The sequence below is a fragment of the Epinephelus lanceolatus genome, chromosome 19 (assembly GCF_041903045.1).
Source record: "Epinephelus lanceolatus isolate andai-2023 chromosome 19, ASM4190304v1, whole genome shotgun sequence".
Lineage (NCBI taxonomy): Eukaryota > Metazoa > Chordata > Actinopteri > Perciformes > Serranidae > Epinephelus > Epinephelus lanceolatus.
The window spans coordinates 20,371,672-20,399,234 of NC_135752.1; the positions used below are offsets into that span (position 1 = coordinate 20,371,672).

A 27,563-nucleotide genomic window follows, 5' to 3' on the forward strand; every position below is an offset into this window, starting at 1 on the left:
CTGAGCACAGGCACAGGGGGCCAAAGTGTCAGGGGGGCCCCTGACTTTCACTTGCAAGATGTCAAATGGCAAATGAGCACGTACTGACCAGGAAGAGACTCAAAAAGACTACAAGAGATGCACCAAACACTTTCAGTATTGTACCTTTGGAACCAAAGTAACCCTTCAGACATGGTACCTAGACCGTAGCGTTTCCACTGCAAACAGAACCCTTGAACATGGGCGGGGTTGTCGTCACTCACTGCTCCGTCCAGCACTCACTGTATTTTCTCCTTTATCAGTCTGCACCTCGTTTATCGTCCACAGAACGAGGCTGCACGCTGACATTTTCAGAACAAATAGCACAGGCTGCAGTGAGAGTCTCTCTCCATGGGATATTTAAAAATAGCGGGTATGAGCATTTAGTCCTTCTAAGGCAAGTGCAGCCGGCTGTAGCCTACAGGAACAACACTCCGCAATGCTTTTATTTTTTTCTTAGAGTGAGGGTTAGAATTTATGCAGTTCACATAATCCGGTCGCAATATTTTTAAATGCTTGAACATCCACTCATTATTAAAAGTCTGTGTCAACCGAGAGAGACAGTAAAAATTAATGGTCAGATTTGTCACAGTGAAATTTAAGGCGTGTTGATGGATTCACATCGTCAACTCGTGCAGTGAGCAACATCACAAGTAAACGTTCCACCTTAAAAGTTGCCAGCAGTTGGCACAGTGAATTATTTTTCTCAGACTACAGCTGCTACAGTTTACTAATATATGCAAAACTGTCCATGGTATGAACAGTGGCAACAAAACCAGCCACAACTCAGCCCTGAGCAGAGTGACTGTTCGCTACTGACCAATCAACGAACTGCAGTGTTCACAGCTCCACCTTTTAGTACCAGATCTGTGTGCTACTGTAGGTACCCCAACAGAGGGGGGACCAAAAACGGGGATGGTACGGCGGTCCCATTGGTACCATCCACAACTTTACACAGTGGAAACAGAAATAAAGCTTATCAAACTTAATTGCACAGTACTGTACTGCTTGGTAGAAACGGGCCTAAAGTCTCTCTTGCTCCAGTGTAGGGGAGGTTTTAAGGCTCTTTGCATATCTGTCCTCAGGGGCCCATTGTCTCATAATACACCTATGGTTCTTCTGTCATTAGAGCTGAAACAATTACTCCATTAATTGAGAAGTTGGTTGTCAGGAAACTAATCTGCAATCATGATAAAAGCCAAATATTCTTCTCAGATGTGAAAATTAGGTGTTGTCTTTGTTTTAATATACAGTACATTGAATATTTGTGTTTTGCTTGAACCACACAAGACATTTGGTGACATCACCGAGGACTCGAGATTGTGACAGGCATGTTTAACAGTTTATGATGTAAGGCTATGTAGGCTGATGATTATTAGAGACTGTAATAAGCAGATGAATCGAATGTGCATATAATGGTTATTTGGTGCCCGCCTCGACATTATGTCAACCTCACAGTGTTTCATAACACGAGCAGAATATTATTTCACCAACATTTGTATTTGGGAGTTCCTAGTCTGGCCAGTCACCTTGACAACATTGGCCCAATGACAGCGCACACGCGAACTAGGCCAGCCAATCACAGGCGTCCGCCGGAGCTGCATGTCATTTCTGCCCCGCTTGCAACCTGCACCGTGTTTTGTTTGTCTGTCTGCGCAGCAGTGATGAAATCGCGGGGTTTGCTGCTGCTGGCTCGCTACAAACGGAGGAAATCTCTCCTGACTTCCCGCTCATGAAGACCGCGGTGACACCGGAGGACGCACGGAGCAGGACTGAACGGGAGCTGCAGCGCCGAGGCTGTGGAGTCAGGTGCTGCTGGATGAGAGTCTGACTAGGCATTTTCTCCCCGGTGACAGAGACAATCTCAGCGGCGCATCTTCCCACATCCTCCTCCCCTCCCTTCTCCTCTCCTCTCCTCCTCCGCTGCCCTCCAAGCCTGCAGCCCTCCGACCATGGCCCTGGTGACTCTGCAGCGCTCCCCCACTCCCAGTGCAGCATCCTCGGCCAGCACGACCAACAGCAGTGCGGGGGAGGTAAGTGGAAAAGCCGGGGCTCGGTCTTTGTGTGCGCGGTGCGAAGAGACGCCGTGAATGCGCCTTCAGGAGCCCCTATCAATCCACACTGGGTGCTGTTTAATATCCTGCAGGAAGGGTTAACCTTACTTCCGTCATCGCTGCTGTGTGTTAAACTTGATCTAGTGTTGCATTGTTACCAGCACAGAGTTGTTTGTGGCTACTGTGGGAGCGGATTTGTAAACAAAATCCTGCAGAGGGGAGGGGGGCTGCTGGGTTTAGCTGTCAGACAAAGTGGTCATTTTGCTGCTGCACAAACATTTGCTGCGTTGCACTCAGGTTGTTCTCCCTCCTTGTTATTGGCCTTTTATGTAGTAATGCAGCCTCAGTGCTGGGGAGGAGACTTTAAAGGGGAATGACAGCAATTTTTGGAAGTATGCTCAGCACAGTTCAGTCAAGTGTTCATGAACTTGCAGAAAGAAACACCTAATGAGTGATGTCACTGAGGTATGCAGCACCTCACACACTGTTACATCACAATGAAAAAAGTGACTATATGTTATCATGCAGTCAGGTTCAGCTCCTGACAGTGAGATGTAACGTTGACTTTGACAACTTTAAGGCTGTGACATTAAAGGTCCAGTGTGTAGGATTTAGGGGGATATAATTTAACAAGTATGTTTTCATCTTAGCGTAAAATCACCTGAAAATAAGAATTGTTGTGTTTTTATTATCTTATAATGAGCTGTTTGTATCTAAATAAAGAGCTGGTCCTCATCGACAGAGTCCGCCATGTTTCTACAGAAGCCCAGAACAGACAAACTGAACACTGGCTCTAGATCAGTGGCATCCAAGTGGTGGGCTGTGGTCCAAAAGTGGGTCATGGGTCCATTCTGAATGGACCCCTAGTGACCCAGAACATGTCAAGTTTGTAAAAAACACACTTTAGAGTACGGTGAATTTCAGGCACAGGCCTTTTACGTTTCTGCTGTAGCGTGAGTTACTACGCGAGCTACTACTTAACAGAGACAGCACACTAGCTTGACGACATGGTCAAACGCAAGTATGACACTGGATCTATTAAACCGTGTGGACCTTGAACAAGTGACTCAGGGGAAATCTGGACCCCATGGCTGCACCAGTGGGAACCACTGGCTCTAGATAGGGTCATTTGCGTGTTCACGTCAGCCTCCGTAGTTACGACGAGAGCATCTGAAAAACACTGATTTTTTTTTTTTTTTAAATGTGAACCAGCTTTGTTCAGTGTTTTACCAGTTAAAATATCCGGTTCCATTCATTTTGGAAAAGAAGAGGACTCTGCGAATCATTCAGCTCCCAATAAAAAAACCTTTTTTTTCCGCAACTCTTTTTTTATTTAAAAAAAAACAAACAGACGTGAGGTCATCATGGGTGTCACAAGGTCAAATCACAGTACATTTTTCACTTAAATCCTGGCATACAGTGTCACACTTTTCTCAATGGTGTTCATACACAATCCATTCATTCCAATATTTTCTACATTTTTCCATCTCTAGCCTTAAAATAAAAGTAAGTTTCTCCACATTGTACATTTTGTTTATAATCCCCAGTTATTGGGCCAATGTCGGAGGATCAACATGGCTTTCCTGCTACTTGCCATAAGTATCTTAAATATTTATCTTTGTGTGGGACAGTTTCAGTTATTTTTCCTAGGTATAGTGTTGCAAATGTGTAGACTAAATCCATCCCAACTATCTTATGATTCTCACCTGCAATATCTTGCCAGTATGGTTCTATTTTTGGGCATGCCCAGAAACATGATAATGATTGGCCAGTGATGTTCTGCATTGCCTCCAACAAAAGCTCCGGCTCTGTAGACCTGTAGTTGCCTGTCTCGCATATCTCCGTCCAGTCCTCCTCTGTTGTATGTGCGATTCTTTCTTCCATTTTTGTTTAATATATTTTGCAGAGTGATTCTTCTGTACAGTCTCGAAATTAACTTTTTAATGTCTCCCATTATATATGCATTTGAAAATATAGTGCTAGTAAAAACTTCTTGGAGATCTGGATCTTAAGTTATCAGAGAAAAAAGGTGTGCTATGCCAAACACCTTTGGAGAAACACTGACTTGTAACATAAAGGTGCTTTATTCAGCGTTTTTACTGGTTTTAATCACCTGGTTTGTTTGTTTGTGAGAGGAAGAGACATCTGTGGATATTTCGGCTTTTGGTTAAAACCTCCCGAACCAAGAACACTAATATGTGGGTTGCAATCTGCAGACCACTAGATGCCACTAAATCCCCTTAAATCTTACACACTGTGTCTTTAAATTCCCTATGAAAAAAAACAAAATCTTAGTTCAAAACAAAGTCAATATTGAAATGTGGAGCAATGCCAGATTTGACAAACATCAGGGTTAGTGCTCCAGTTTCTAGTTTTAGGAAAGTGGATTACATGCTCTGAAGTGGGCTGACTGAACTGAGGCACAAAAATAAGCAGTGACATTCTTCCTCTGGTGAGAAGTTTGGGGATTATAAATATCACTTTCTGCACCACAGCTCACTATTTTGCAAGAGTCAGCCAGCAGGGAGGAGAAGTGTGATGTTTGGATGTGTTCTTGCTGAACTCGTGCTGTTTGAAAGCGTCTTAATGATTCAACTGTCAGCTGTGTTGCAGCTGATCACAACACTGACAGGGGAGGACCAGCAGTTGGCACTGGTACGCTTTATTCCAATGGGATGGTGCTCAACATCCAGTGTTGCTACTGTACCATCTCACATCAAGGTCCAGTCCTAAATTAACTCAACAAACGTATCTTTTTGCCCTAGTAACGATGTATCATGCTCACAGTGAATGTCAGCCTCTGGATGACCCAGACTACAGTAAGATGTGCTCAGTGCAGTAGTCTCTGTTCACTAATCCACTCTGGGGCTCAATAGGAACATTCTCCAGACTGCTGCTACAAGTATCAGATTAACAAAGATGGCTGTTGTTTAAGAACAGGAGGAAAATGTAAAACCCTCTCCCCAGTTTGTCCTCGACATTCATTTGACACTGCAGATACACAACATTATTCTGTTGCAGTCTTTTATATCCTCTGCCTCGTTTTGTCTTTCAGGATTTTGGAAGTGATGATGAGCGGAAAAATAATCAGAGGTAAGATCTGTCTGTTCTTACAGAGATGTCAAACTAATTTACAAAGAAATACAAGCTTGTTGTATTTCTGGTTTGTGGAGTATTTATACTTTTTTGTCCCGTTTATGTGATCAGTGGGCCTTCTGACCCTGGATGAGCCTGTCCTATAGTAGGAGAGATTAGCAGAGAGAGATGTTTAAAGCTGTCATTTTCAGGCTCTGATTGCGTGTTAGATGCACTACAGGTATGACTGAAACGACTCTAAAATAACATTTTAATCAGTTTAAGTAAGAACGTCATCTTAACAACACAGTTTATTTTGTTATTGAACATTTCAGGCTGTAACAGTGAGAGGGACAGTTCAGTCCAAAATCAAGTTGTACAGTGTTGGCGATATCGGCCGTAGAGATGTCTGCCTTCTCTCAAATATAATGGAACTAGAATGCACTTGGCTTTTGGTGCTCAAAGTGCTAAAAAAAATACATTTGAGAGACTCAACAGCAATGTCTCTTTACAGAAATCATGCCCCTGTTACTCAAGATAATCCACCGTCCTTGTTGTGAGCAGTTTCATGTATGAACTATTTTCTTTCGACTACACCTGCCAACTGTATCACTGTGCAGAAGGAACGGTGCATCTACTCATGGACGGGAGGTTCATGCTTGTGACAGCACAATATCTTAACATTAATAGCGTCCTCCTCAGCTGAGCTGTAATGTTAGCTAGCTCAGTGGTGCTAGGTGAGCTAGCAGTAGATGCATGCTTCCTTCTGCACAGTGACACAGTTGGCAGGTGTAGGTTAGTTGAAAGAAAATAGTTCCTACATGAAACTGCTCACAACAAGGTCTGTGGATTTTCTTGAACTGGTTCATGATTCCTGGAAAGAGACATTGCTGTTGAGTTTTCAAATGTATTTTTTGGCACTTTGAGCACCACAAGCTGAGTGCCATCTATTAAATTCGAGAGAAGGCAGACATCTCTACGGCCGATATCTCCAACATCAAAACAATCTAGAATGATAAAAGCACTACAGGTAAGAGCAAAAACACGTATTTTTGATTTGGGGGTGAACTGTCCCTTTAAACCTGAAAACTCCACGATGCTCAGTTGAACTTTGTCTTTTTTGCATATATAAGTATTAATCTAACCTTAATCAATTGTAAAACACTTTGTGAGGCTCTTTTAAAAAGTGTTATGCCAAATAAAATTGCAATGCATTGGAAAGATGAAAGTCAACAGTACAAGTAGAAACCATTGCTTAGTTAATAAAAGGACGACATCATAAAATACTTTTTAATTTCCTCTTAGTTTCTAGGTTAGATTTTTATCTTGTAGGCTTCTGGTGGTGTATATTATTTGGTCGTGTTTATACCAAGTGCTTGTTACACAGATGAGTAATTGGAACGAGGGTTTAAAGAACACACAACTTTGGCAATGACACTTTAACTGGCTCAATGTAAGCAATTAATTAGACTGTCAAAGAGTGATGTTGCTGTGATTGTTGAAAGTACTTTGGCAGCAGGGGTGTGAATCACAAGTTTCACCACTTTACATTATGATATTGATTCTTTGGACAGCTATATAGTATTTGCTGACATCACAAAGTCTGCCACAATACAATTTTGATTCGATTTATGGGCCTGTGAGTGACATGAGACGATATCAGTAGATATCCTCATTGTCTTTTTCTTGGCTGCTTACCAGTGTCTGCTTAGCGCTAGGCCACAGCAAGTGTTTGAATGTTTAGGAAGGAGATGTGCTTGGACGGAAATGGTGACACAGCCGTCCTCTTAGAATTACATAAGAAAGCTGTATCTTAAAGATGGTGATATGTATCAGTATTTAAATCAATGATATTAGATCAGTGATATTTGAACTGATCTACAGATCCGAATCAGTGTACCGTTACACCCCTGTTTGGCACGTGATGAGCTGCTTGTCTTGTCCTCAGTCCTGAAGTTTCAGAAGTATCAGTCAGGCAGTTTCTCGCTGTTGTCAAGGACAAAAACCTGCCCCAAGTGCAGCTGATTTATTGTGACAGGTTTTAAAAATGTTTCTTCTGCTCTGTTACATAACACAGAGTACACAAACTGTTGTTCCCCCTCGGTTACAAAGCTTTTCTTTGATCAACCTGTCGTCACAGAAGTCAGGATTTGTGTCAGCAAAGCTTTGGCACAGACTCTGTCTTTGTGCTCACTGTGTGTGTGTGATTGTGTGTGTGTGGGCGGGGGTCATTCACGGTTGAAAACAGTCATGTCATGCCTTGTCTTGAGTGTCTACATGAGCAATATGTTTCTGTGACTCAGTAATTCATCAGCGTGTAGAGTCTTCATTTAGGATTCTGCATGTCAGACTTGAGTTTGACGCCAAGTAACATTTCCACCGCCTCCTAGTGCTTGCATGAATGATGGTATTGTGGCAGAGCGTTGCGTAGGGAGAGCTGATTGCCGAAGCACGTGCTGTTGAGAGGAGATAGTGAGCGGAGACTGAGGGGGGACAGGGCAGCGCAGACGAGGAGACTTCAGGATTTAGAAAGCTGTCGAAGGAAAAGAGGAAGGACTTGCTTTACTAAGACCACAACAAGAGAAGTTAGAAGAGGCTGCAGTCCCCTGATCACGGACAGGAATACGCAGGTGTGGAAGATGGATGGGAGGATGTTGAGAAGAGGAAACTAAACTGGAGAGGTTTTCTTGAGATTTGAGACTGGAAATAGTCCGCCAGCTACTAGCAGGATGCATCTGGTTGTTAAACCCTCACATAAACCTATGCTGACCGTGCTGCCTCACTTTGTGGAGAAAGCTGCTCTGACTCGGAGGGAGATCTGTCGCATGTAAGTTGTAACAGCACCACAAACAAAAAGTGGATAGTCGACTTGATAGTGGACACTTTTTAGAGGAGCTGAACATTTAATTCAAAGTCTATCTATGCTTTTTTTTTTTAAATTTAAATAAGAAAAAAACGTCTGTGATCAAGCTTGGTCAGGAGTTTAAGGTTTTTACTCTGAAAATCTTTCTCAGATGTAGCGTACACTTGTTAAAGGTTAAATAATTGACATCACACCTTGTGATTCATTCACTGTCATCTCCATGCTATACATCTTTGACATATGTTTGAAAGGACCCCGTGATACCACGTAGCAGGGGAGCTGAAACAAAAGGCCTTGTGATGGTCCCACTCAGTCATACCAGGCTTTGTGTGTGTGTGTGTGTGTGTGTGTGTGTGTGTGTGTGTGTGTGTTGGTTGAGCAGGGGAATGAGACTGCAGTTAAACAAAGCTGCACTCTGTTCTGTGTGAGAAAAGACACTAAACCTCTCCTCCTGCCTCACTGCAGCCCTCATAACAAAGTCATGACCCAGAAGTTGCTGCATCCAACACAGGTCGGACAAGAGAGGGAAGTTTTGAAGGCCCAAGCACATATGGGTAGTCGCGGTGTAACGCTTGATTCGCCGTAGGTCAGCGAACCCGCTGGAGTAGAGTCTGTTAATCATGCTATAAAAACACAGGGCTGTAAAAGTCACTGCGTCATGACTCTGCTGACTTTCAGCCGCTGATGAGCCCTCTGTCCTGCTCGCTGAACCAGTGAGGACTTAATAAGTATGCAGCCTACACCTGGCTGCTCACTGTACGCACAGTATCCTGACTGTAGATGTTTTTATGTCCCTCAACTTTGGTCATTGCATTTCTTGGACACATCTCATGATTTAAAACTGGGTTTCAGCTCCAGTTTGACCATGATGACTTTATTTGCAGATCAGATGAAAATTAATCCACAAAATTTGTTTTTTGATGTTTCATGTTTTGGCAAAACATCCATCGGTTTCAGCTTCAGCCGTGCTTGGATGTTCTCCCCGTGTCAGCATAGGTTTTCTTTGGGTACTCTGGCTTCCTCCCAGTCCAAAGACATGCAGGTTAATTGGTCACTCTAAATTGTCCGTAGGTGTGAATGTGAGTGTGAATGGTTGTCTGTCTCTATGTGTCAGCCCTGTGATAGTCTGGAGACCTGTCCAGGGTGTACCCTGCCTCTCGCCCAATGTCAGTTAGGATAGGTTCCAGCCCCCCTGTGACCCCCAAGAGTATAAGCAGATATGAAGAATGAAATGAATTAATTAATTGCTTTGGGGGTTATAATCGAACAAAACAAACAATTTAAGCAATTTGAAGATGTCATTTTCAGCTATTCTGTGTAACGATATAGAAGAGTAATAGCGTTCTGAGAGGGGAATGAAGTCATACTCCCTCTGTGTGTGTTTTAATCCAAGTTTCTCTGTCAGCTGTGTGGTAGAAGATCTGGCTGAGTGTGCATGTGAGTGCATGTGAGTCTTGTGTGTGTTTGTATCCTACTAGCTAGCTAATCGCCACTGCTCTACACTGTGGTCATATGGTGATTATGGGTGGTTACCACTGATCACAGCAACGGCATTGTCGCTGAAGCGTAGCACCCATCCTCTTGTGCCAGTTTGTTTTTATCACTGTATGTGCTGTTAGCACTGTTAGCTGCTAGCCACTGGCACACCCACCTCCATGTTGAGAGCCTAGCGCAAACAATCCTGGCTCAGACTTTGAACCATACATATGCTCTGAATGTCACGTACAGCTCCTGTAAGTCACACAGGAACAGTTGTATAGACCAAATTAACAGTCAAAGAGCCTAAATAATCCCACCATGTCAACGTAAAACAGTCAGTCTGTTTTTATTACGAGGACAAAATAGGGAGTGCTACACTGGGTTAAGGTACTTACACTAACAACGACTGGCCAGCTCACTCAGTGTAAAAGTCCATGGTATAGGCAGGCAGTCCAAAAATGCACCAGAGGCCCTCTGACTGTAGTTAAAAATCCTTTATTAATGCGTAGATAAACCAACATGTTTCAACTAGAGAGTCTTCATCAGGGTGTAACATTTACACCCTTGAAACCCATTGGTTTAATTGCTAATGAGAGAATAGGTATGGAGAATGAAAGAGGCTGATTGTGGAGTTAGATATGCTGAGGCTGGCATGTAGGGGATCTGCGTCTAGATTAGAGGTAATGATGTTAGAAACATTGTCAAGTGTTGGTGTTACATTAAAAAACCTTAATGGTTTAAGATTGCTTGAAGACTAGCATCAGTCACAAGCGGAAAAAACATAGAACGATAGCTTTTGTATTGTTTTATTTTGAAAGAGTGAAGTCTGTGTAGCATTAAGGATTCAATTAAACCTGTCACCTTCTTCTTGTTTGAGCCTAAAGCAAAAATAAGATCAGTGGTGTAAGGCATGTATGGATGAGTCAAATGTACATGTACAAGTGTTGTTTAAAGTGCATTTATAAGGTAAAACTAAAGGGTTGTGAAGACCTTGACGATGAGGTTTTTGACTGGAATCTGCAGATATCTGAGCTGAGTGATGAAATGAATCAAATCAGATCAAACCATCCTCTCACAAAACACTCTCCTTTTGAAAAGAAGGAAGCATAAGGACGGGTGGTTAAACTGGTTAGACATTATTAACCTGGTGCAGGTATTAGAGTACACTGTACTGTAAAAAGTTTTTGTTAAGGTTTCAAAAGCCCTGATTGTATTTCCCACATCTGCTTTTTCCAGCCTCAGTGAGAGCTTCTTCATGGTCAAAGGAGCCGCTCTGTTCCTCCAGCAGGGCGGCAGCGCACAGGGACCAAAGACCCCCACCCACCACAAGCATGCAGGTAGGAACAAAACACGCACAGAAGAAGCTTTGTTTCTTGTTCTGTCGCTTATACTCTCAGCACAAATGAGCTCCAGACAAAAGGAAAAGTGTATTTGCTGAGGTGGCTTTTTCTCTCTCCGTGGGTTTGTCTGTGTTTATTCTAAATTGTGTTAGGAAATGTTGCCCCGCTGGGTCTGACCTGAAGTGACCTGCAGTTTGACACAAGGGATTCTCACAAATCAGTTCAAACAAGATCAAGTCTCAAGCAGTTTGCTTAAAGCTATTCCAGAGAAATATACAGTCAGGATCTGCTCTTACACTTTTTGAGTACTACTTGACATGATTATTACACAACCATGCTGCTGCTGCTGTTTGTCTGCACATCAAAGTGACATTAAAATGTGGAATAATCATGCACAATCTAAAAATAACAACCCTCTGTGAGTGTTTTTGGTTCTTTAATAGATTTCTAATCTCACGTCCTCGTTTAGCCTGAAGTCATTTGAGGACAATTGCAGGACAAGTCAGAAGTCTGCTCACATGTGACTCAGGTGTTTACCCACTAACACTTTAGCTTAGCACAGCTGGAAGGTCACAGATTTAAAACTTGTCCTCATTGAGATAAATCCATGAGCATATTTCCTCCCACTGGAGACAAAATCTAACAATGAATGTACAATAGAAGAAGCTGAATGATCAGTTTGTAGTTGACCTTTAGTTTTTCTGTTAGAAATTCCAGAGTGTGTCTCTGCAGTGAAGCCTGTCGGTTATTAAAGTGTGCATTGTTTGCTCTGTATTATTCAGTCTGAACTTGGTGATATTTTCAGCCTACCGAAGGCAGTTTTATTTACTGCAGTGGCGGGAAATCATTTTCTCTGTCAGGATTGTTGTGTATGAGCCAAATATGTCATTTCACCCAGCAGACATTGATTGTATTTACTCTGTATGTACACAGGGTGGCGCTGTGTTGATATTTGGTGCATTAGTGTGTAAAGGTAGGAACAACATTGTTGCCGTCAGGTGTTTCAATGCGGAAGGGCAAAAGGTTTTTATCCGCTGTAGAGCTGGACAGTGTGCAACGTGCTGAAGGCTGTGTGTTCAGTTTGAACGAACGATAAAAAATGGGCATTTATTCAACCTGTGTTTGGTGGTATGAATGAATATGATAATTATTCTGCAACTGAAACCTGCAGTTTATTGTCTGAACTCAACACAACCAAGGATGCTGTGGCATCAATCACGTCAGCCAGGTCAGGCCGGGTGAAACATTCATGTAGCCGCAAGTAATAGGCTAAGCTCCTACACTGTGTGAGCGTGTAAAGTTCAGTTTAGACATCCAGTCCAATGAAAAGGAATATTCCACTAATATTTCTGTTAACATGCAGCTGCACATACGCAGATTAATGTGCCTTAACATGCTGTTTGTCACGTTAAAATATGGAAAAGTGTGACAGCTGTTGCTTGTGCCAGGATTTTTTGGCGGACTTGTTTGACCATGAGAAACAACCCCCCTCTTTCATTCCTTCAGCCACCTTCTTGAAAAGGTTGTGTTGCGATATTTGCGCATATCCAAAAACTTGTTGTTATCCAAGTCTTTTAAAATGTTTAAAAGTAGGTGCTTTTCTCCTTCCGACCAGAAATGTGGAGTTTCCTTTGGGCAAGCATTTGTACTCCAGCCTTGCAGGCTGTTAGCAAGTTGATTTGTGTGCAACCCTCCCATGACAACAAAGAGAGCTGACCATAAATGGCAGAAGGCCATGTGTCACATATTCTTAATGTGCTGTATACATGTTTAAAGAATGGTATGAAAAGTTGAATAATATATCGGCATATCCCACACTTTTTAATCGCAAAACGTTCCATTCGGAATAAGGCCTAAAGGGCTTTGCACACTGAGTCTGTTTTTTTCTAAATTGTTGCATGTGGAAAACGTTGTGTCAGTAACGTTGGAACACTGACTCTGAAACTTTCGTACGTCTAACATTTTCAGAACAGGTTTGATTTTCTGCGGTTCTTTGCATCTGTCAAAAGCCTTTAGAGAGCTGTTTGACCAAGAGGCAGTGACGAATATGTAGAGGCGGGACACATTCACAACGAAAGAGAGGAACAGGTCGCACAGCTTCCTTTCATAACTCCGATAACCAACTTTCAACAGTAATATTTAGTTGGATGATGATGACGAGGAGGAGGAGGAGGAGGAGGAGGAGGATGTAATGGAGGAGGTGGATCACACACAGACAGAGAAAATGAATGTGTGGAGACAGAGAGGAAGGACAGCTCAGCCCCTTCAGCCATCGTGTCAAATGCAAGACGCCTGCAGAGAGTGGTGACAGACAGGGAGGTACCTGCAGTGGAAAGAAGTGAAGGAACAAATGTGTCTTGACATTTTGAATTTGAACATTTTTTAGGATGAAGGATTTAAAAAAACACACAAAAAACAGCCTCAGTGTGCAAAGGTCTTAATTCGGAATATCTAAACGTAATATGGTCTTTACACGACCCGTATGAAATTCAGAATAATGGTGGAATATTCATGCGCATGTAAACGTACCCTTTGAATTGCAGAAAAATTATTCAGTTTCCCATTGAGTCTGACAGTGTGTTTCACTTTCAGGTGATTTACCTCAACACCTGCAGGTCATGTTCAAGATCCTCCGGTCTGAAGATCGCATTAAGCTGGTGAGTTTGATACTTAAAGTATTTGGGTAGTATGCATTGTTTGTGTGAGTGCTGTACACATGAAGTTGATGACATTCAGTAAATAGAAAGTGTTGTTTACTGAGAGTTGGTTTCAGTTTGTTGATTATCATGCAGTCACACATGTTTACACATGACAGCACCACTGAATACTGCATGTTTCTTGCACGCTCTCCTTCTGTTTCACAGGCTGTACGGTTAGAGAGCGGCTGGTCAGACCGGGTGCGCTACATGGTCGTCATCTACACCAATGGCCATCAAGATACGGAGGAAAACATCGTCCTGGGAATGGACTTTACAGACAAGGACAGGTAATTACTCTCTCCGCAGCCTCATATTAAGTGCAGTTTAATCTGATTATTTGATCTGTTAAAGTGTAACTGTTTGTGATCTACAGTAAAAATTGCTCTATTGGGATGGTGCTGCCACTGTGGAGTGATACCAACATACATTTAGACGGAGACGGGTGAGTTTCACTTTGTCCTTTCCTAAAGATGGAGTACTTAAATCAGCTGGCTGATAACAGGCTGATTTTAAAGGTACACCTATGAATGTGAAGCGAGAGGTTGTAATGTACAGTATGTGTCTGCAGGCCTCCAGCTGTATTTTGGTTGTTCTCTGCCTTTTAGATTTGCTGCCCACCGGTGGCAGAGGAGTGAACTACATGCATTTTTCTTTCTCTGTGTGGGAACAGTTCCTGCTGACCTGTTAACATTGTCTCTGTATGCTGGAGGAATGTTCCACTGGTCGGTGTCCTGAATAGCCCCCATGAACGAGCCGTGTCCAGTCTGTTTACATCCCTCATCTCCACCCAAACTGACCCTCCTTCTCCTCCTCTTCCTCACCAGAGGCTTCAGCGTGAACACGGCAGGGCGGTCACATGTCTTCAAGCCTGTGTCGGTTCAGGCCATGTGGTGAGTGTATCCTTCGTGTTTACCTGGGATTACTGTTGTGTGTTTGTGGTGTGAAGGTACAGAATGGTGAATGATCAGATTAGCCTGGTTAGCTCAATTATGGGATCAAGAAGCAGCACCACGAAAAGGTAATAAATAACTGTTAGACATCATCCAAGTTTGTACTCTTAGCCCAGTGTGATACTTAAGAAACGTACATATGTAAAAAATACCACCAATTATGTGTCATTCCAGTCATGTCCATATGAAAAATACACAAGAAGTTCAATGATATGTCAAATGCTTGGAAGTACACTTTCTGTCATCCCTGTAAACACATTACACAGCACTACTAGCTGCAATGTACAGTGTTAACCCAATTTTTTAAATGTAAATAAAACAAACCGAATCAATTCTGCCACACACTGTCACGTCATCCATCTCAGCTTTCAAGATCTCACTCTCCTGATTGATCTGACCTCTGTAATAGAGGCAGAAACGAGGCGCGGAGAAAACAGAAGACCTAAATACCACCCCAAATCACAGAGATGCCGATTCGCTCTGTGTTTGGTGAAATGTGGTAGGTAGTTTGCAGTGAAAGTTTTGATTGACAAATTACAGAATGGCAGATTCACACAGGGTCGAGATCACAGACGACCTCCGCAATTATTACAAATACTAGTCCTGTGCAAATGGGGGTTCAGACGTAAACATGATTTCTTTGTTGCTGGAATTTGGGACTTCGTGAATATGTAAATGTGTTAGACTAGCTATGGCTCATTGGATAGGTTTCATTTGTTTGTCAGCAGGTCCATAATTTAGTTTTATAAATATTAAGGCTTCAAAAGTCATTAAATAGTCTAAAATTTGAATTTAAGATGTATTAATTGCCACAAACATTTTATCTAATTTCTTTTATCCATCTTTTAATAACTACTTGTCAAAATGAGTCAAGTTCTACTGCATGAAAGTCACATTTCTGATGTCACTAATCTTTTAGCCTAGCACTGAAACTAATAGTGTCTTTTTACTCACACTTACCTGTTGGTGAAATGTAGATTAACCTGACTCACTCTAATAGTATTTCTACATAAAAAAACAACATCTGCACAGGACCACATGTATAGTACTTACCTTTATACTTAACTTAAATGCTTGAATAAGGAAATAGATGATTTGCCAAAAAAATCAGTCTTAAATTTGGTTAAGAAATCATCCTAAAATTGCCTTAAAAACATGAATGTTAGTGACTAAAACCTGTAGACACCTTAAATAGTGCCTTGTCATTGTGTGGGTGCTCTTTATCCCATACACACACAGCATCAGGGAAAAGTACCATTATCTATAGACTGTTCAACCTCACACATCTACCAAATTAAAATTATTGATAATTACTGGTTTTACTTGGAGAGAGCACTGTTGGAAGAATATAATTAGATTCTTTATTACACCACAAATTAAGTGCACATATCTGTCTATAGCACGGCCATGTTGGAGAAGATGTGGGGCAATAAATGTGGATCATACACGTGCGTTGGCTCTGCGCTGAAATTGTACAGTTATGGGTAAATGGTTATAGTTAAAAATTTGGGCGGTGATATACCTAGATCATATGTGGTATTATGCTTAGGCAGTATGACAGGGGTTTTTTTGTTTTCTTTTCTTTTTCTCTTCCTATATATATAATATATTGTAAAAACAATAAAAAAAATCAAGTGTTAGAAAAGAAAATTACTGGCTTTGGTAAAATAACAAACAAGTACTGGGCATTTGATAATCATTTTTCACTATGGTCACCACTGTGATTTCTCTCCTGAGCTGCTCTCTGCCACTGTTTATTCAAAGATTTCAAGACCTCCTCATGCCACCTGCTGGTCACTTGTCAGAATGACCAATATACCTATAAGTCTGCAAGGGTTTTATTTGCCCTGATTTTTGATGGTAAAGCATTTTCTCTGTGTCTCTGCAGGTCTGCTCTGCAGGTCCTCCACAAGGCATGCGAGGTGTCGCGCCGCTTCAACTACTTCCAAGGTGGCATCGCTCTCACGTGGATGGCCTTCTATGAGAGCTGCATCACCTCAGAGCAAAGCTGCATCAATGAGTGGAACGCTATGACCGACCTGGAGTCCACCCGGCCTGACTCACCCACCATGTTCGTCGACCGGTGAGACCCAGCAGCCTGCTTCATGTAACATAACTGTTGTAATTATGATAAAATTCACACTCTGGTGTAATTACCCTGTACCCTGGAGGGGGATTCCAAACAGTATCTGTCATGTGGCCAAACACACCAATTGTTGCTGCTTTCTAACATGCTTGTCGTGTTTATGTCGTTAGTCATAGCATAGATTGCAAAGCTTTGGACACCAGCTGTTGTCCCCTTGTCTTCAGCTGTGGGAACATGTTTCACTGTTATGCTAATTTCCATTCAGACAGCAGCACTGATGTGTTGACTCATTATGTGCAGGCCGACTGAGCGAGAGAGGACAGAGTGCCTCATTAAAGCCAAGCTACGCACCATCATGACATTTCAAGACCTGGAGAACATCACCTCAAAGGAGGTATGTGCCAGATCAACACCTCAGTGAGCGATGTGTGTGATTGGTCCAGATCGTTTTATAATGCTGTACTTAGAGGTTTGAGAAAAAGATACATCAGATTATTGTTGGAATACACTGTGAAACTTTGTGTAGTACATAGAACCAGAGAGGAGAGCTTTGTTCTGCAGTAAAGATCCAGTGTGTTTTAGTGCTTCTCTGTGTATCGCTGTTGTTTTAGGAGCGTAAAGTGTTTCATGTTCAATCCTCGTCCTCAGATCCGTAACGAGCTGGAGCAGCATATGAGCTGTAACCTCAAAGAGTACAAAGAGTTCATCGACAACGAGATGCTTCTGATCCTGGGTCAGATGGACAAGCCCACACTTATCTTTGATCATGTGTACTTGGTGAGAATGGGTTATTCATTTTTTTTTATGCTATCTTTACCTGTTTTCATATTTCAGCATTATTTTCTTAACTTCTCCTCCACACTGAGACCCACACACTGTCACACTGTTGTTAGTACTTACCTCAGTAACATACAGTAATGCTAAGCAGGAGTTGTCAGTTTTCGTTTATAGACACAGCGTTCAAACTTGGCCCCTCCTCCGCTGCTAGGAACATTACGTTTGTTATAATGGAAAAGCTGAATCATTAGCAACCTAACTATCCGGCAGCACCTACCTGTCCAACTGAAAACAGACCAACTCTGCGTCACTCTTCATCCTTTCCTTCAGAGCTCTCCAGCAAAAGTGAAAGACAACCCCAGATTCACTCTCAAATTGGAACAAGCTTCGTCTGCTTGGCATTTCAACTCACTATATTTGCATTTTTACTGTGCTGTGCACGCAGTTTTCATAGCTTCCTTTTGGATTTGTGGTGCTTACATTCTGGCACCTGGTCCTCACTTTTTTTTTAACTTTGGCATTTTATACAAGCAATACAGTTTTTACATAACTTATATAGTGCATAGTACTTTGATCATTGTACAAAGTTTTCAGCCCCTTTAACATCTATCCAGGTATAAGATGAGTTCTCATATTCTTTTAAATCCAGATGTTGTACGTTGGAGGTTCAGGATTCAACCATCTTATTGTGATACATTTAATTGCAGCCCTGAAGAGGATTTATAATAGGTACATTTTGGCCCTCCCCTCAAACCCTTCAGGGATTGCTCTGAGGAGAATCCTGGTCCTCACCTTTTTATTAGGTGTTGACCTCACCTGTGTGCAGTTACGGGAGCTTTGCGCACAGAAACGTCCCGAACATAGCAAAATAAGAAGACAATACAAGCAGAGGGCAGATAAATTCAGCGACACATTTCTAGATGGCCATAAGTGATGAGAGGGATTAACGTAACAGTAATATTCAGCTATTATTCTGATAAGTTTGTCTTTTTGCCTCCGTAGGGCTCTGAGTGGAACGCCTCCAACCTGGAAGAACTACGTGACTGCGGGTGAGCTGAAAGTTTACCTCTAACAAACAGTGTTATCTTTATTTAATGCGAAATGTTTATTCTTATACAGGATTGAATAAAGGCTATACATGTATATTTTTTACCTGAAAGTTGCTACTATCTTTAAGCCAATGTGTCTCTGTATGATTTTCAAGTATTATATAGTCAGTGAAGCAGTGTTCATAGATGTTTAGTCTGATTGATGTCAACGTGTTCTGGTTGCAGAGTGGGCTACATCCTCAATGTTACCAGAGAGATTGACAACTTCTTCCCAGGGATGTTCTCTTATCACAACGTCCGCGTGTACGACGAGGATGCCACCGACCTGCTGGCCCACTGGAACGACACCTACAACTTTATAGTCAAAGCCAAGTAAGGGCAGAAAGGGGAGGGGGCTGTAGGATGCGTGTTTTGATAGAAAAATTATACAGATCATAAACTGTAACACTAGACTGTTACCCAAGAAACAACAGTCAACAGCACTGTGCCCCCACAGCACTTTGTTATTAATAGACGTGATCTTTAGTCATCGTTTCGAAGTCGTCACAGTTTGACTGACTCACATCATGTATTCTCCCCGAGTGCTGGAGCTGTGATTACACAGGACGACACATTTTTTCTGGAATGCCTGACACAGCTGTGAGTAAGAGAGAGAGAGAGAGAGAGAGAGTCTGGTTGCTATGCAACTGTCTAAGCATGTTAACCTGAGGTTAAAAAAAAAAAAAAAAAGGATGTTTGTAAAAATAAAATGGTGAGGCTGGAGTTGAGACATGTGGAGTGCTCACAGCAGAATCCTGAAAAACACCATTCAAAAAAACAAGATGATGAAAAAATATTCTAATCACTGTGAATATACGTGATGTGAATGAAGTGTTTCCTGTCCAATAGGAAGAACAATTCCAAGTGCCTGGTGCACTGTAAGATGGGGGTGAGCCGGTCTGCCTCTACAGTAATTGCCTATGCAATGAAGGAATACGGCTGGTCCCTGGAGAAAGCCTACAACTTTGTCAAGCAGAAACGGAGTATAGCTCAGCCGAACGCTGGTTTCATGAGACAGCTGGCAGAGTACGAGGGAATCCTGGACGCAAGGTAAGCAGGTCTACGGTTTCACTCAGGTTTGCACTTTCCTCAGCTACCTGCATCTGGGAGTATTTCTTTCCACTGTAGTGCAGCAATGAGGTTTCATCTATCCATTACACACCATCTGCTGGCATCAGTGGTGCTTTCTGAAGCTTTCTGAGTCACTTATTTTCTTCATATATGAGCTAAAGTATGATTTGCTTTCATAGTAAACAGCGCCACAACAAGCTATGGAGGCCTGGAACAGATGAGGAGGGATCAGAGGATTTGCAAGCCTCTGGTCACTGCACTGGTGGGGAGGAGACACCAGTGCTCAGAGGGGAAGAAGCCTGGGGAGGCTGTGGAGCCTCTCCTTGCAGGGGTATGGGTCTAGAGATGGAGCCTCTTGACTCTCTCAACTATAACTATTACTTCAGACGTTTGTCAGACTCTGCACTAGACAGTGAGCCCTCCACCCCGGTGCGGGGTCCCCCTCTGCTCGGTATGGAAAGAGTTTTCATTGAGATTGAAGACGTAGAGAGGGATGCCCTGTTGGAGGATGAGGGTTTCCCCATGGCCCATTTAGCCCTGCCTGGCGAGGGCACGGCAGCTCAGACGTGTGGGCGCCTCGACCCCCTGGAGGATATGAGGCTGAGGCTCGAGATCAGCACTTTGGAGGAAGAGGATGAGGAAGAGGCCAAGAAAGAGGAGGCTGAGATGGCGGCCTTGGCTCAAACGCCTGGAAATTCGGATGGGAAGAGGGCAGGGGATGAGGCCGAGAGGACGGAGGAAAGCCGGTTGGGCCTGGCCAACCTGAACACCAACAACAGCAACCGCCTGGCCGCCAAGCGCAGCTGCCCTGCAGCTTTTGACGTGAGTTAAGAAAATATACCTTTTAACTGTGGTAAAGTCATGTTTTGTGTTAAGCAATCTTGTTTTAAACCGCTTTCTTTTTTAAGCATTTTGAATATTGTGCATCCCACTGCCACTGACTATATACTGTGTTTGTGTTGCTCCGTTTAGGACAGTGCTAGCACAGGAAACCCTTTAAAAGTGAAGCCCTCCTATCAGTCCTGTAAAGACTGCCTGCGTCTACCACAAGGGCGGCGCTGTGACCGTCCAGCAGGAGGCCGTTCTCACCGCCTTAACCCCTCCCGTCACTGCACTGTCCCCACTATATGCATAGATCCGCCCGGGACCAATTTTGCCTCCACCCCAATTCTGCAGTCCCTCCAAACCCCTGCAGTTGTCCCACCTAACTTGGTCCAGCCCTGTAGTCATCTGTACCGCTGTGCCACCTGCACCCCCGGTGTCCCACCTGTCCCGCAAACCAACCACCAGAAACTTATCTCACCCATGAACTGTGAGGAGACGCCTCCTGACCACAGCTCGGTGGAGACAGAGGACATGGATGAACCACAAGGGGACGGCATGGGAGGAGAAATAACGAGGGAGGATGCAGGGGGCATCAGTGCGACTTCGGCTGAAGGTTTAGAATTACAACCTGATGGTGCAGTGGAGCTCCAGCAGCAGGCACTGGCTCAGCTGCAAATGCCAGGACTGGGTATAGAATTTGGCCTGGAGCTGATGCGACAGAGGGCAGAGCAGCTGGAGAAGCTGCCAAGCTTGGCCATGGAGGGCCAGCTCCCAGTGGGGCCCCTGCCTTAACATATACATGGATGAGATGCCTCCAGCAGGTACACTATGATGGCTGTGGGTCTGTAGATGACTGCCGCTGTGGTGTCATACCAGAAACGAAGCTCTGCTCTGACCTGTACTGTTATGTCCTGGCCTCATAGCTGCACTGTCACAAGCTGCAAAAGGCCTCTCTGTACTTTCAGAGAGTCTCCTGTCATTATCTACTGGCATTAAGACCAAGATGAGGCTGCTTGTTTTGACCATACGCTAAAGGCTTGGACACTTTTGGCCAGTTAAGGACTTGAGACTTTCCTGTGTCCTTCCACTTCTCCCTTAAACCTGACTGAGGCCGATCTGGTCTCTTCTGAGCCTGTCAGCCCCACACCACATACAGGATCATCACACTTCCCCACAGCCCAGTGGAGATGAGCGTTATGCTGCCATTTTACCCTCAACAGACAGGTTTGGCATATTCCCAAGATAGGAGACAGTGATGGTTTGTAAGATCTGGTTGTTCCTTTTTAACTACTGAGAACGCTATAGCTAGCACTTTGATGTTGATGGAAAGAGAAATACCTGAAGTAACATGCTTCTGTCAGTGTACTGTATGTTTTTCAATCCTAACTCATCAGCAGTATTCATGAAGGAGCTCAATGAATGTTTGCAGTTGAGCCATTTTGATTGCATCCAGCATCTCCTCATGTTACCGCTGATAGCTGAGTCCTCTCTAACCGTCACTTATGTTTTCCCTGCTGCAGCTGCTTCCGCACCACGGAAGGGCATTTCATGTGGAAGCATAATCATTTTTAAAAAGGATGTGAGCCTTTTTATGCCTCTTTGTAAAGCGTCGTACCTCGGACCACAAGCATCTCGAACTGTTTTGGTCAAAGACTCTTCTGTTGTCTCTGCTCAGTGGCTGGTTCACCCTGACCTCCTCCATTAAAGTTACTGTAATCACATACTTAAAGCACTCATTTAAGCCCCATGCATGACTTTGCAGTATTACAGAACATATCAACATGCTTAGAAAGAAAACATATTTAAGTCGTGTTTTTTAAATACTAAAAAAACAAAGTTTTGACATTCAAATGTGTCATTCTTCAGTTTAAGTGAGCAGCATTCATTCATCAGATGGATGATAAATTGGTTGAATTGGACCTAACCTCTCGTCTTATGCCTGGAAGAATGACAAAAAAGACCGAAGAAATACCTTTAAGTTGTTGGAATTCATTTATTTAAATGTCAGGAAACATTCAGAAGCTCAAATGTAATTTTGTTTTCCACACCTGATCTGATCACTTCCTGATGTAACCAAAGCCATATCTTGTTGCCAGATCCAGTGAATCACCATCATGATTTAAAGTCTTCTCTTACTTTTTTACCCAGTCTGCATCTCATTAGTCATTAAAGGGATAGTTCTTTTTTTTTTTTTCAGTCCGAGAAGTTCAAGTATCTCGGGGTCTTTTTCATGAGCAAGGGTAGAATGGAGTGTGAGATGGATCGGCAGTTTGGTGCAGAGTCCGCAGTGATGTGGGTGCTGGGCTGGACCGTTGTGGTGAAGAGGGAGCTGAGCTGAAAGGCGAAGCTTTCGATTTACTGGTCCATCTACGTCCCAGCTCTCACCTATGGTCATGAGTTCTGGGTAGTGATCGAAAGAATGAGATCGCAGATACAAGCGGCCGAAATGAGTTCCTTTCGTGGGGTGGCTGGGTTGAGCCCTAGAGATAGGGTAAGGTGTTCAGATATCCAGAGGGAGCTTGGAGCAGAGCCGCTGCACCTTTGCGCCGAAAGGGGTCAGTTGAGGTGGTTCGGGCATCTGATTAAGATGCCTCCTGGGCACAGGTAGGAGGCCCCAGGGTAGACCCAGAACTTGCTGGAGGGATTACATATCTCATCTGGCCTGGGAATGCCTTGGGGTCCCCCAGGAGGAGCTGGAAAGAGTTGCTAGGGAGAGGGACGTCTGGAGTGCTTTGCTTAGCCTGCTGCACCCGTGACCCGGCCTTGCATAAGTAGATGAAAATGGATGGATGGATGAGATACTTATTAATAGTAAGTGTATTACATACAGTAGATAGCGGTCAGTGCACTCCCTGTCTGCAGAAACTGACAGAGCTTGCACCCTAGAAACTCAGCTAAGCATTGCTCTGGATTAGGGTTAAAAGCAAAACTTTTAGCAACCTAAAAAATCGATATCACTCTAAGTGGACATTATATTTACAGTATTTTCACTGCTTTACTTTGCCTTTTCTATTGGCGCTACATTTTCTCAACCGTATAACTCCGCATTCCTACACGAAAACGCCCAACTGTGCCCTGCACTGTGTTAGCAGAGCATAGCTTCTGGGGTGCTAGTCCTGTCTATTTCTGCAAACAGGGAGCACATTGACCACAGTCTACTGTATGTAATAAACTAACAATAGTCCCACTTCAAAAATCCCGAACTATCCCTTTAATCTAAGCGGCTCCCACAGTAAACATGGCTCACCCAGTTAACTTTTTGGCCACAAGCTACAAAACCACAAGCTACCTTTCCCTAAACCCACAGACATTTGCAAAGGCACACTAACCATGTATAGATTTAGCACTTGAGCACAACTCTAGTATCCGTTCACAAAGCGCACAGACACGTTTCAGATCTGTAGCTAAGCAACAAATTCATTTGAGAACATTAAAGTAGTTCTGCTCTTTGCTTGAAGTGAGGAGTCCACCCTTGTGATTATAGTTTATTTGATCTAAGAATTCTATATTATTATTATAATTCCAACTCTTAAAATTACAAATTGAAATATTTATATTTACAGTGTGAACATTAGAAATTATATTCTTTATTTACAATGTGAGATTTCCTTGATTTTTAAATTCAGAGTAAGTAACTGATCAAGAAACTGCAAAGCCCAGCACTCAAAGGTTGTTTAACTCTTTAAGTCTTTTCCGCATCATTTATTTAGTTATTTTTCTACATGTTCAGACAGCTTGAGGCGTGTTTTGTTTAAATTGTGCCACCAATCCAAAGTTGCTGTGCCACAGGGTGTTGCTCTACAAGTTCCTCTGTTTGACTGATGTTGTGTTCCTCCTTTTTTTGGCACGCTGGGTGTGCTGAACAATGCCTGTTTGTATGCAGGAAAAGCACATGCGAGTGTTATCATAACTGTGTTTAAAGATCTGAGTTCTTCAGAAGAAAACTGCAAAGAATGAATGCAAATTATTTAAACATCTTTAACCATGGGGTTATTGTATTTTTTATTTTTTTTTTTGTAGATTTAGCTCTTTTTTAGTTAGATCGGTAGAAACCTCGACAGTGCACCCCCTGTTCCTTCCCCTCCCTTCACTGGACCCCAGGGAGCTGCAGGTTTGCTCCGCTAGTTAGATTTAAGTAATTTAGTTTTTCCTTTAGCCTGTTCTTTCCCTCACATGAGCATGATGTAACATAAGGCACTTGCAAAGTTGCTGACAGCATTTGATACTACAGACTATGTCCAAAAATGTCAAAAATGTTAAAATAACAACCATGAAGTTGTTGATAAATATTCAGCTAAAAGAAATGGGAAATGTTACACGGTGACAGCCTATAGAGACATGAGAGTGGCATCAATGCTGTCATCTCAGAAAGAAAGCAAATAAGCAAAATGTTGTACTCTTCCTTTAATATATTATTAATGTGTTTCTAATTTAAGCCTGTTGTTGTCAGTGTGTCGACAGGTGGGCCTGATCAGTGTGCTGGACATCCACACAATGTGCTAAGCACTAAATCCTTCTGTTTGCGTTCCCAGACCACAGCACTACTTTTGGTTGTTTGCTCCATGTTTTGAATTTGTGTTTGTATTTAAGTGCCTTAACCTTGGCCTTAGCTCCATCATAAAGCATCACAGGCGTCGCAATAGTTTCTGTGAGTGTGTTGATGGTCTGGCTTTTTGTACATTACTTAACCCTCACTCCCGAAATTTAACCGCGCTCCTTGCAAATGTATAACTCGGCACAGAATAATAACGTATGCAAACACACATAAGCTCATGCACAGCAGCCTCCTCCACCTCCCCCGAAAAACACGCATACTTGATGGACTTCCATTTATTAATAGCCTATAATAATATTGTATTTGTTTGATATTGTTGAAACGTGTGGTACACTGTATTGGTTCAATAGCTGGCTGAGGAACCTTGCTGGAATGAGAACTATCATTTACATTAAAACATTAGATAGGATCGATTTCAGTCTTTGAAATTTACCAGTCTGTATATATTTTTCTCTACAATTTGCTATGGAGTACATTAGCTTGCAGATGTGGTCGATATAAAGAAAAGCACTGATAATGCTACTGTGTATTGAGAAGTACTCATAATTAAGTTCTCGTGTTTGTACCACAGCAAAAAAAAAAAAAAAAAAAAAAAAAAGACTTTGGGCCATCTCTAATTTAAGCAAACGTCTTCAGGCTCTATTAAAAAAGGCAACGATTGAATTTTTTTATTGCATTATTCCCAGGCAGCAGGCATCAAACTGACAATCCTACTTTAGAGCCAGACGCTGAGGACTTTGTGTGGAAGGATATTAAGACATATTGTAATTTAAAACAAGGGGGATGCAGGCATTTATAGAGTGTATTTATAGAGCACAAGTCTGCCCCAAAGCATGCGAGGTTGAGACGAGTGGAAAATGTAGAACATGAAAAACCTACCTGGGCGTAAGATTTTGTTTTGTTAATTGTTTTTTTGTTAACTTTTGTGTACTGTACTGTACATTGCCAATGTTCATGTGTAATGCACTTTTTTTTACATTTTGTTAAAATGATGTCCAGTCTAATGTTTATCATGGAAATAAACCATTTCCTCTGCATAATCTGTTGATTGAGTTAAGTTGCTTTCCTGTGCTTGTAGGCTACCGGTATTAAAACAATTTGATTTACAAAAGGGATCTATATTTAGATTCCCCTGCAGAACAGTGATACTCAACTCTGGATCCAATAGGGTGCCCCGATGGCTTGCCCACCATTTTCTAATCCACAATAAAAAAAAATACATTTATTCCAGGGTGTCTGTGGGTCCTTAAAAAGTATTACAATGTCTTAAATTTCCAAATCTTAGGCTTTAAATCATTAAATAGTCTTAAATTTTAATCTGTGTGGTCTTAATTACCACAAACACTTTATCTAATTTAATTTACCCATTTTTTAATTTCTTTGTCAAAATTAATCAAGCTCTTTTGCATGAAAGTATACATTTTTGATGTTACATATCTTTAAACCCACCTCCAAACCTAATACTGTCTTTTTCCTTTATTCTTGGATTTAAATGTGGCTAAATGTAGATAAACCTAACTGACTCTACTAACCATATTTCTACATAAAACCTACCTCTGCATGCACATACATATTCATGTGTCTTGAAAAGGTCTTAAAAAGCATTACATTTAAATAATGTGTGATACCTGTAGACACCCTGTTATTCACACTGGGATTTTCTTTTGTATCTTAACTGTAAATAGTACACTAAAATCATCAAAACAGAGCTTGTTCCTTAATTTGTTTATTCACAAATTCATTTTCCATAACTGCCCATGCTGTTCGGGGTCAAGAGGGGACTGGAGCCTATCCCAGCTGACACTCTGGACAGGTCACCAGACTATCACAGGGCTGACACACAGAGACAGACAACCAGTCACACTCCCATTCACACCTATGGCCAATTTAGAGTCGCCAGTTAACCTGCATGTCTTTGGACTGTGGGAGGAAGCCGGAGTACCCGGAGAAAACCCACACTGACAAAGGGAGAACATGTAAACTCTGCACAGAGGGGCTCCCTCCTGGGGCTCAAACCAGCAACCCTAACCACTGCACAGTGGAGCAGTATTTTTTTCAGTATTTATTTATTATTATTTTTATTTTTTAAAAAAAAAGGACCCCCCCAGACCCCCTGACGAGAGGTCCTGGCTAATTAACATAACTGATGCAAAAATGGCCCCTGTTAACAAAGCTTTATTGCAAGATACAGTACATCTTTGATAATATGAATCAGCCTCTGTCTGCCTCTGGCCTTCTCTTTCTCTTTATGGACAGGGCAGAGAGCTCTCTTTATTGAGTTAGTCAAATGAAGTCGGTCTGAGATCATGGGGCAGGTGACAGCTGAAGGAGAGACGATCTCCCAGAAACACCAAAGTCCTACAGGACAACGACAGGCAGATCATCAGCCTCAGTGAGTATCTACCTGTTATCTGTGATGATTTCATGTCAGTGTTAGTTTAAGTTAATTAGATAACATCCGAAACAGTAACAGGTAAGTTGTTTGAATAGAAGTTTTAATAAATATAGTCAGTATTGACTGTTATGGTAAAGGTTATAGAAACAGGCCAGGAGGGCTTAAATGTTAAAGGTCAGTTAAAGGTTTTCCTTCCTCAGTGTTCAAAATGACATGCTGGTATGTGGTGATACTGTACATTTGTGGTTATGTTAGGTTATACTGAACTATGTTATTCAAACCACATAG

The 27,563-nt window shown here is 42.4% G+C and overlaps 1 protein-coding gene across 2 annotated transcripts; it reads left to right on the top strand.

The window, feature by feature from the left end:
* The first annotated feature begins 1,646 nt into the window (after nucleotides 1-1,646).
* On the top strand, nucleotides 1,647-25,920 carry ssh1b (slingshot protein phosphatase 1b). 2 transcript variants are annotated; one of them, XM_033647600.2, is made up of 15 exons: nucleotides 1,647-2,051; nucleotides 5,128-5,165; nucleotides 10,726-10,826; nucleotides 13,422-13,486; nucleotides 13,694-13,815; nucleotides 13,902-13,970; nucleotides 14,353-14,418; nucleotides 16,367-16,561; nucleotides 16,865-16,958; nucleotides 17,213-17,341; nucleotides 18,344-18,390; nucleotides 18,616-18,762; nucleotides 19,279-19,479; nucleotides 19,680-20,322; nucleotides 20,473-25,920. In XM_033647600.2, the coding sequence occupies exons 1-15, from the start codon at nucleotides 1,971-1,973 to the stop codon at nucleotides 21,115-21,117; spliced, it is 2,643 nt and encodes an 880-aa protein (XP_033503491.2). In that variant the 5' UTR covers nucleotides 1,647-1,970; the 3' UTR covers nucleotides 21,118-25,920. The 2 variants fall into 2 exon arrangements, with proteins under 2 accessions (XP_033503491.2, XP_033503493.2); XM_033647602.2 differs by lacking the exons at nucleotides 1,647-2,051; nucleotides 5,128-5,165 and adding an exon at nucleotides 7,550-7,974.
* Nucleotides 25,921-27,563: the final 1,643 nt, after the last annotated feature.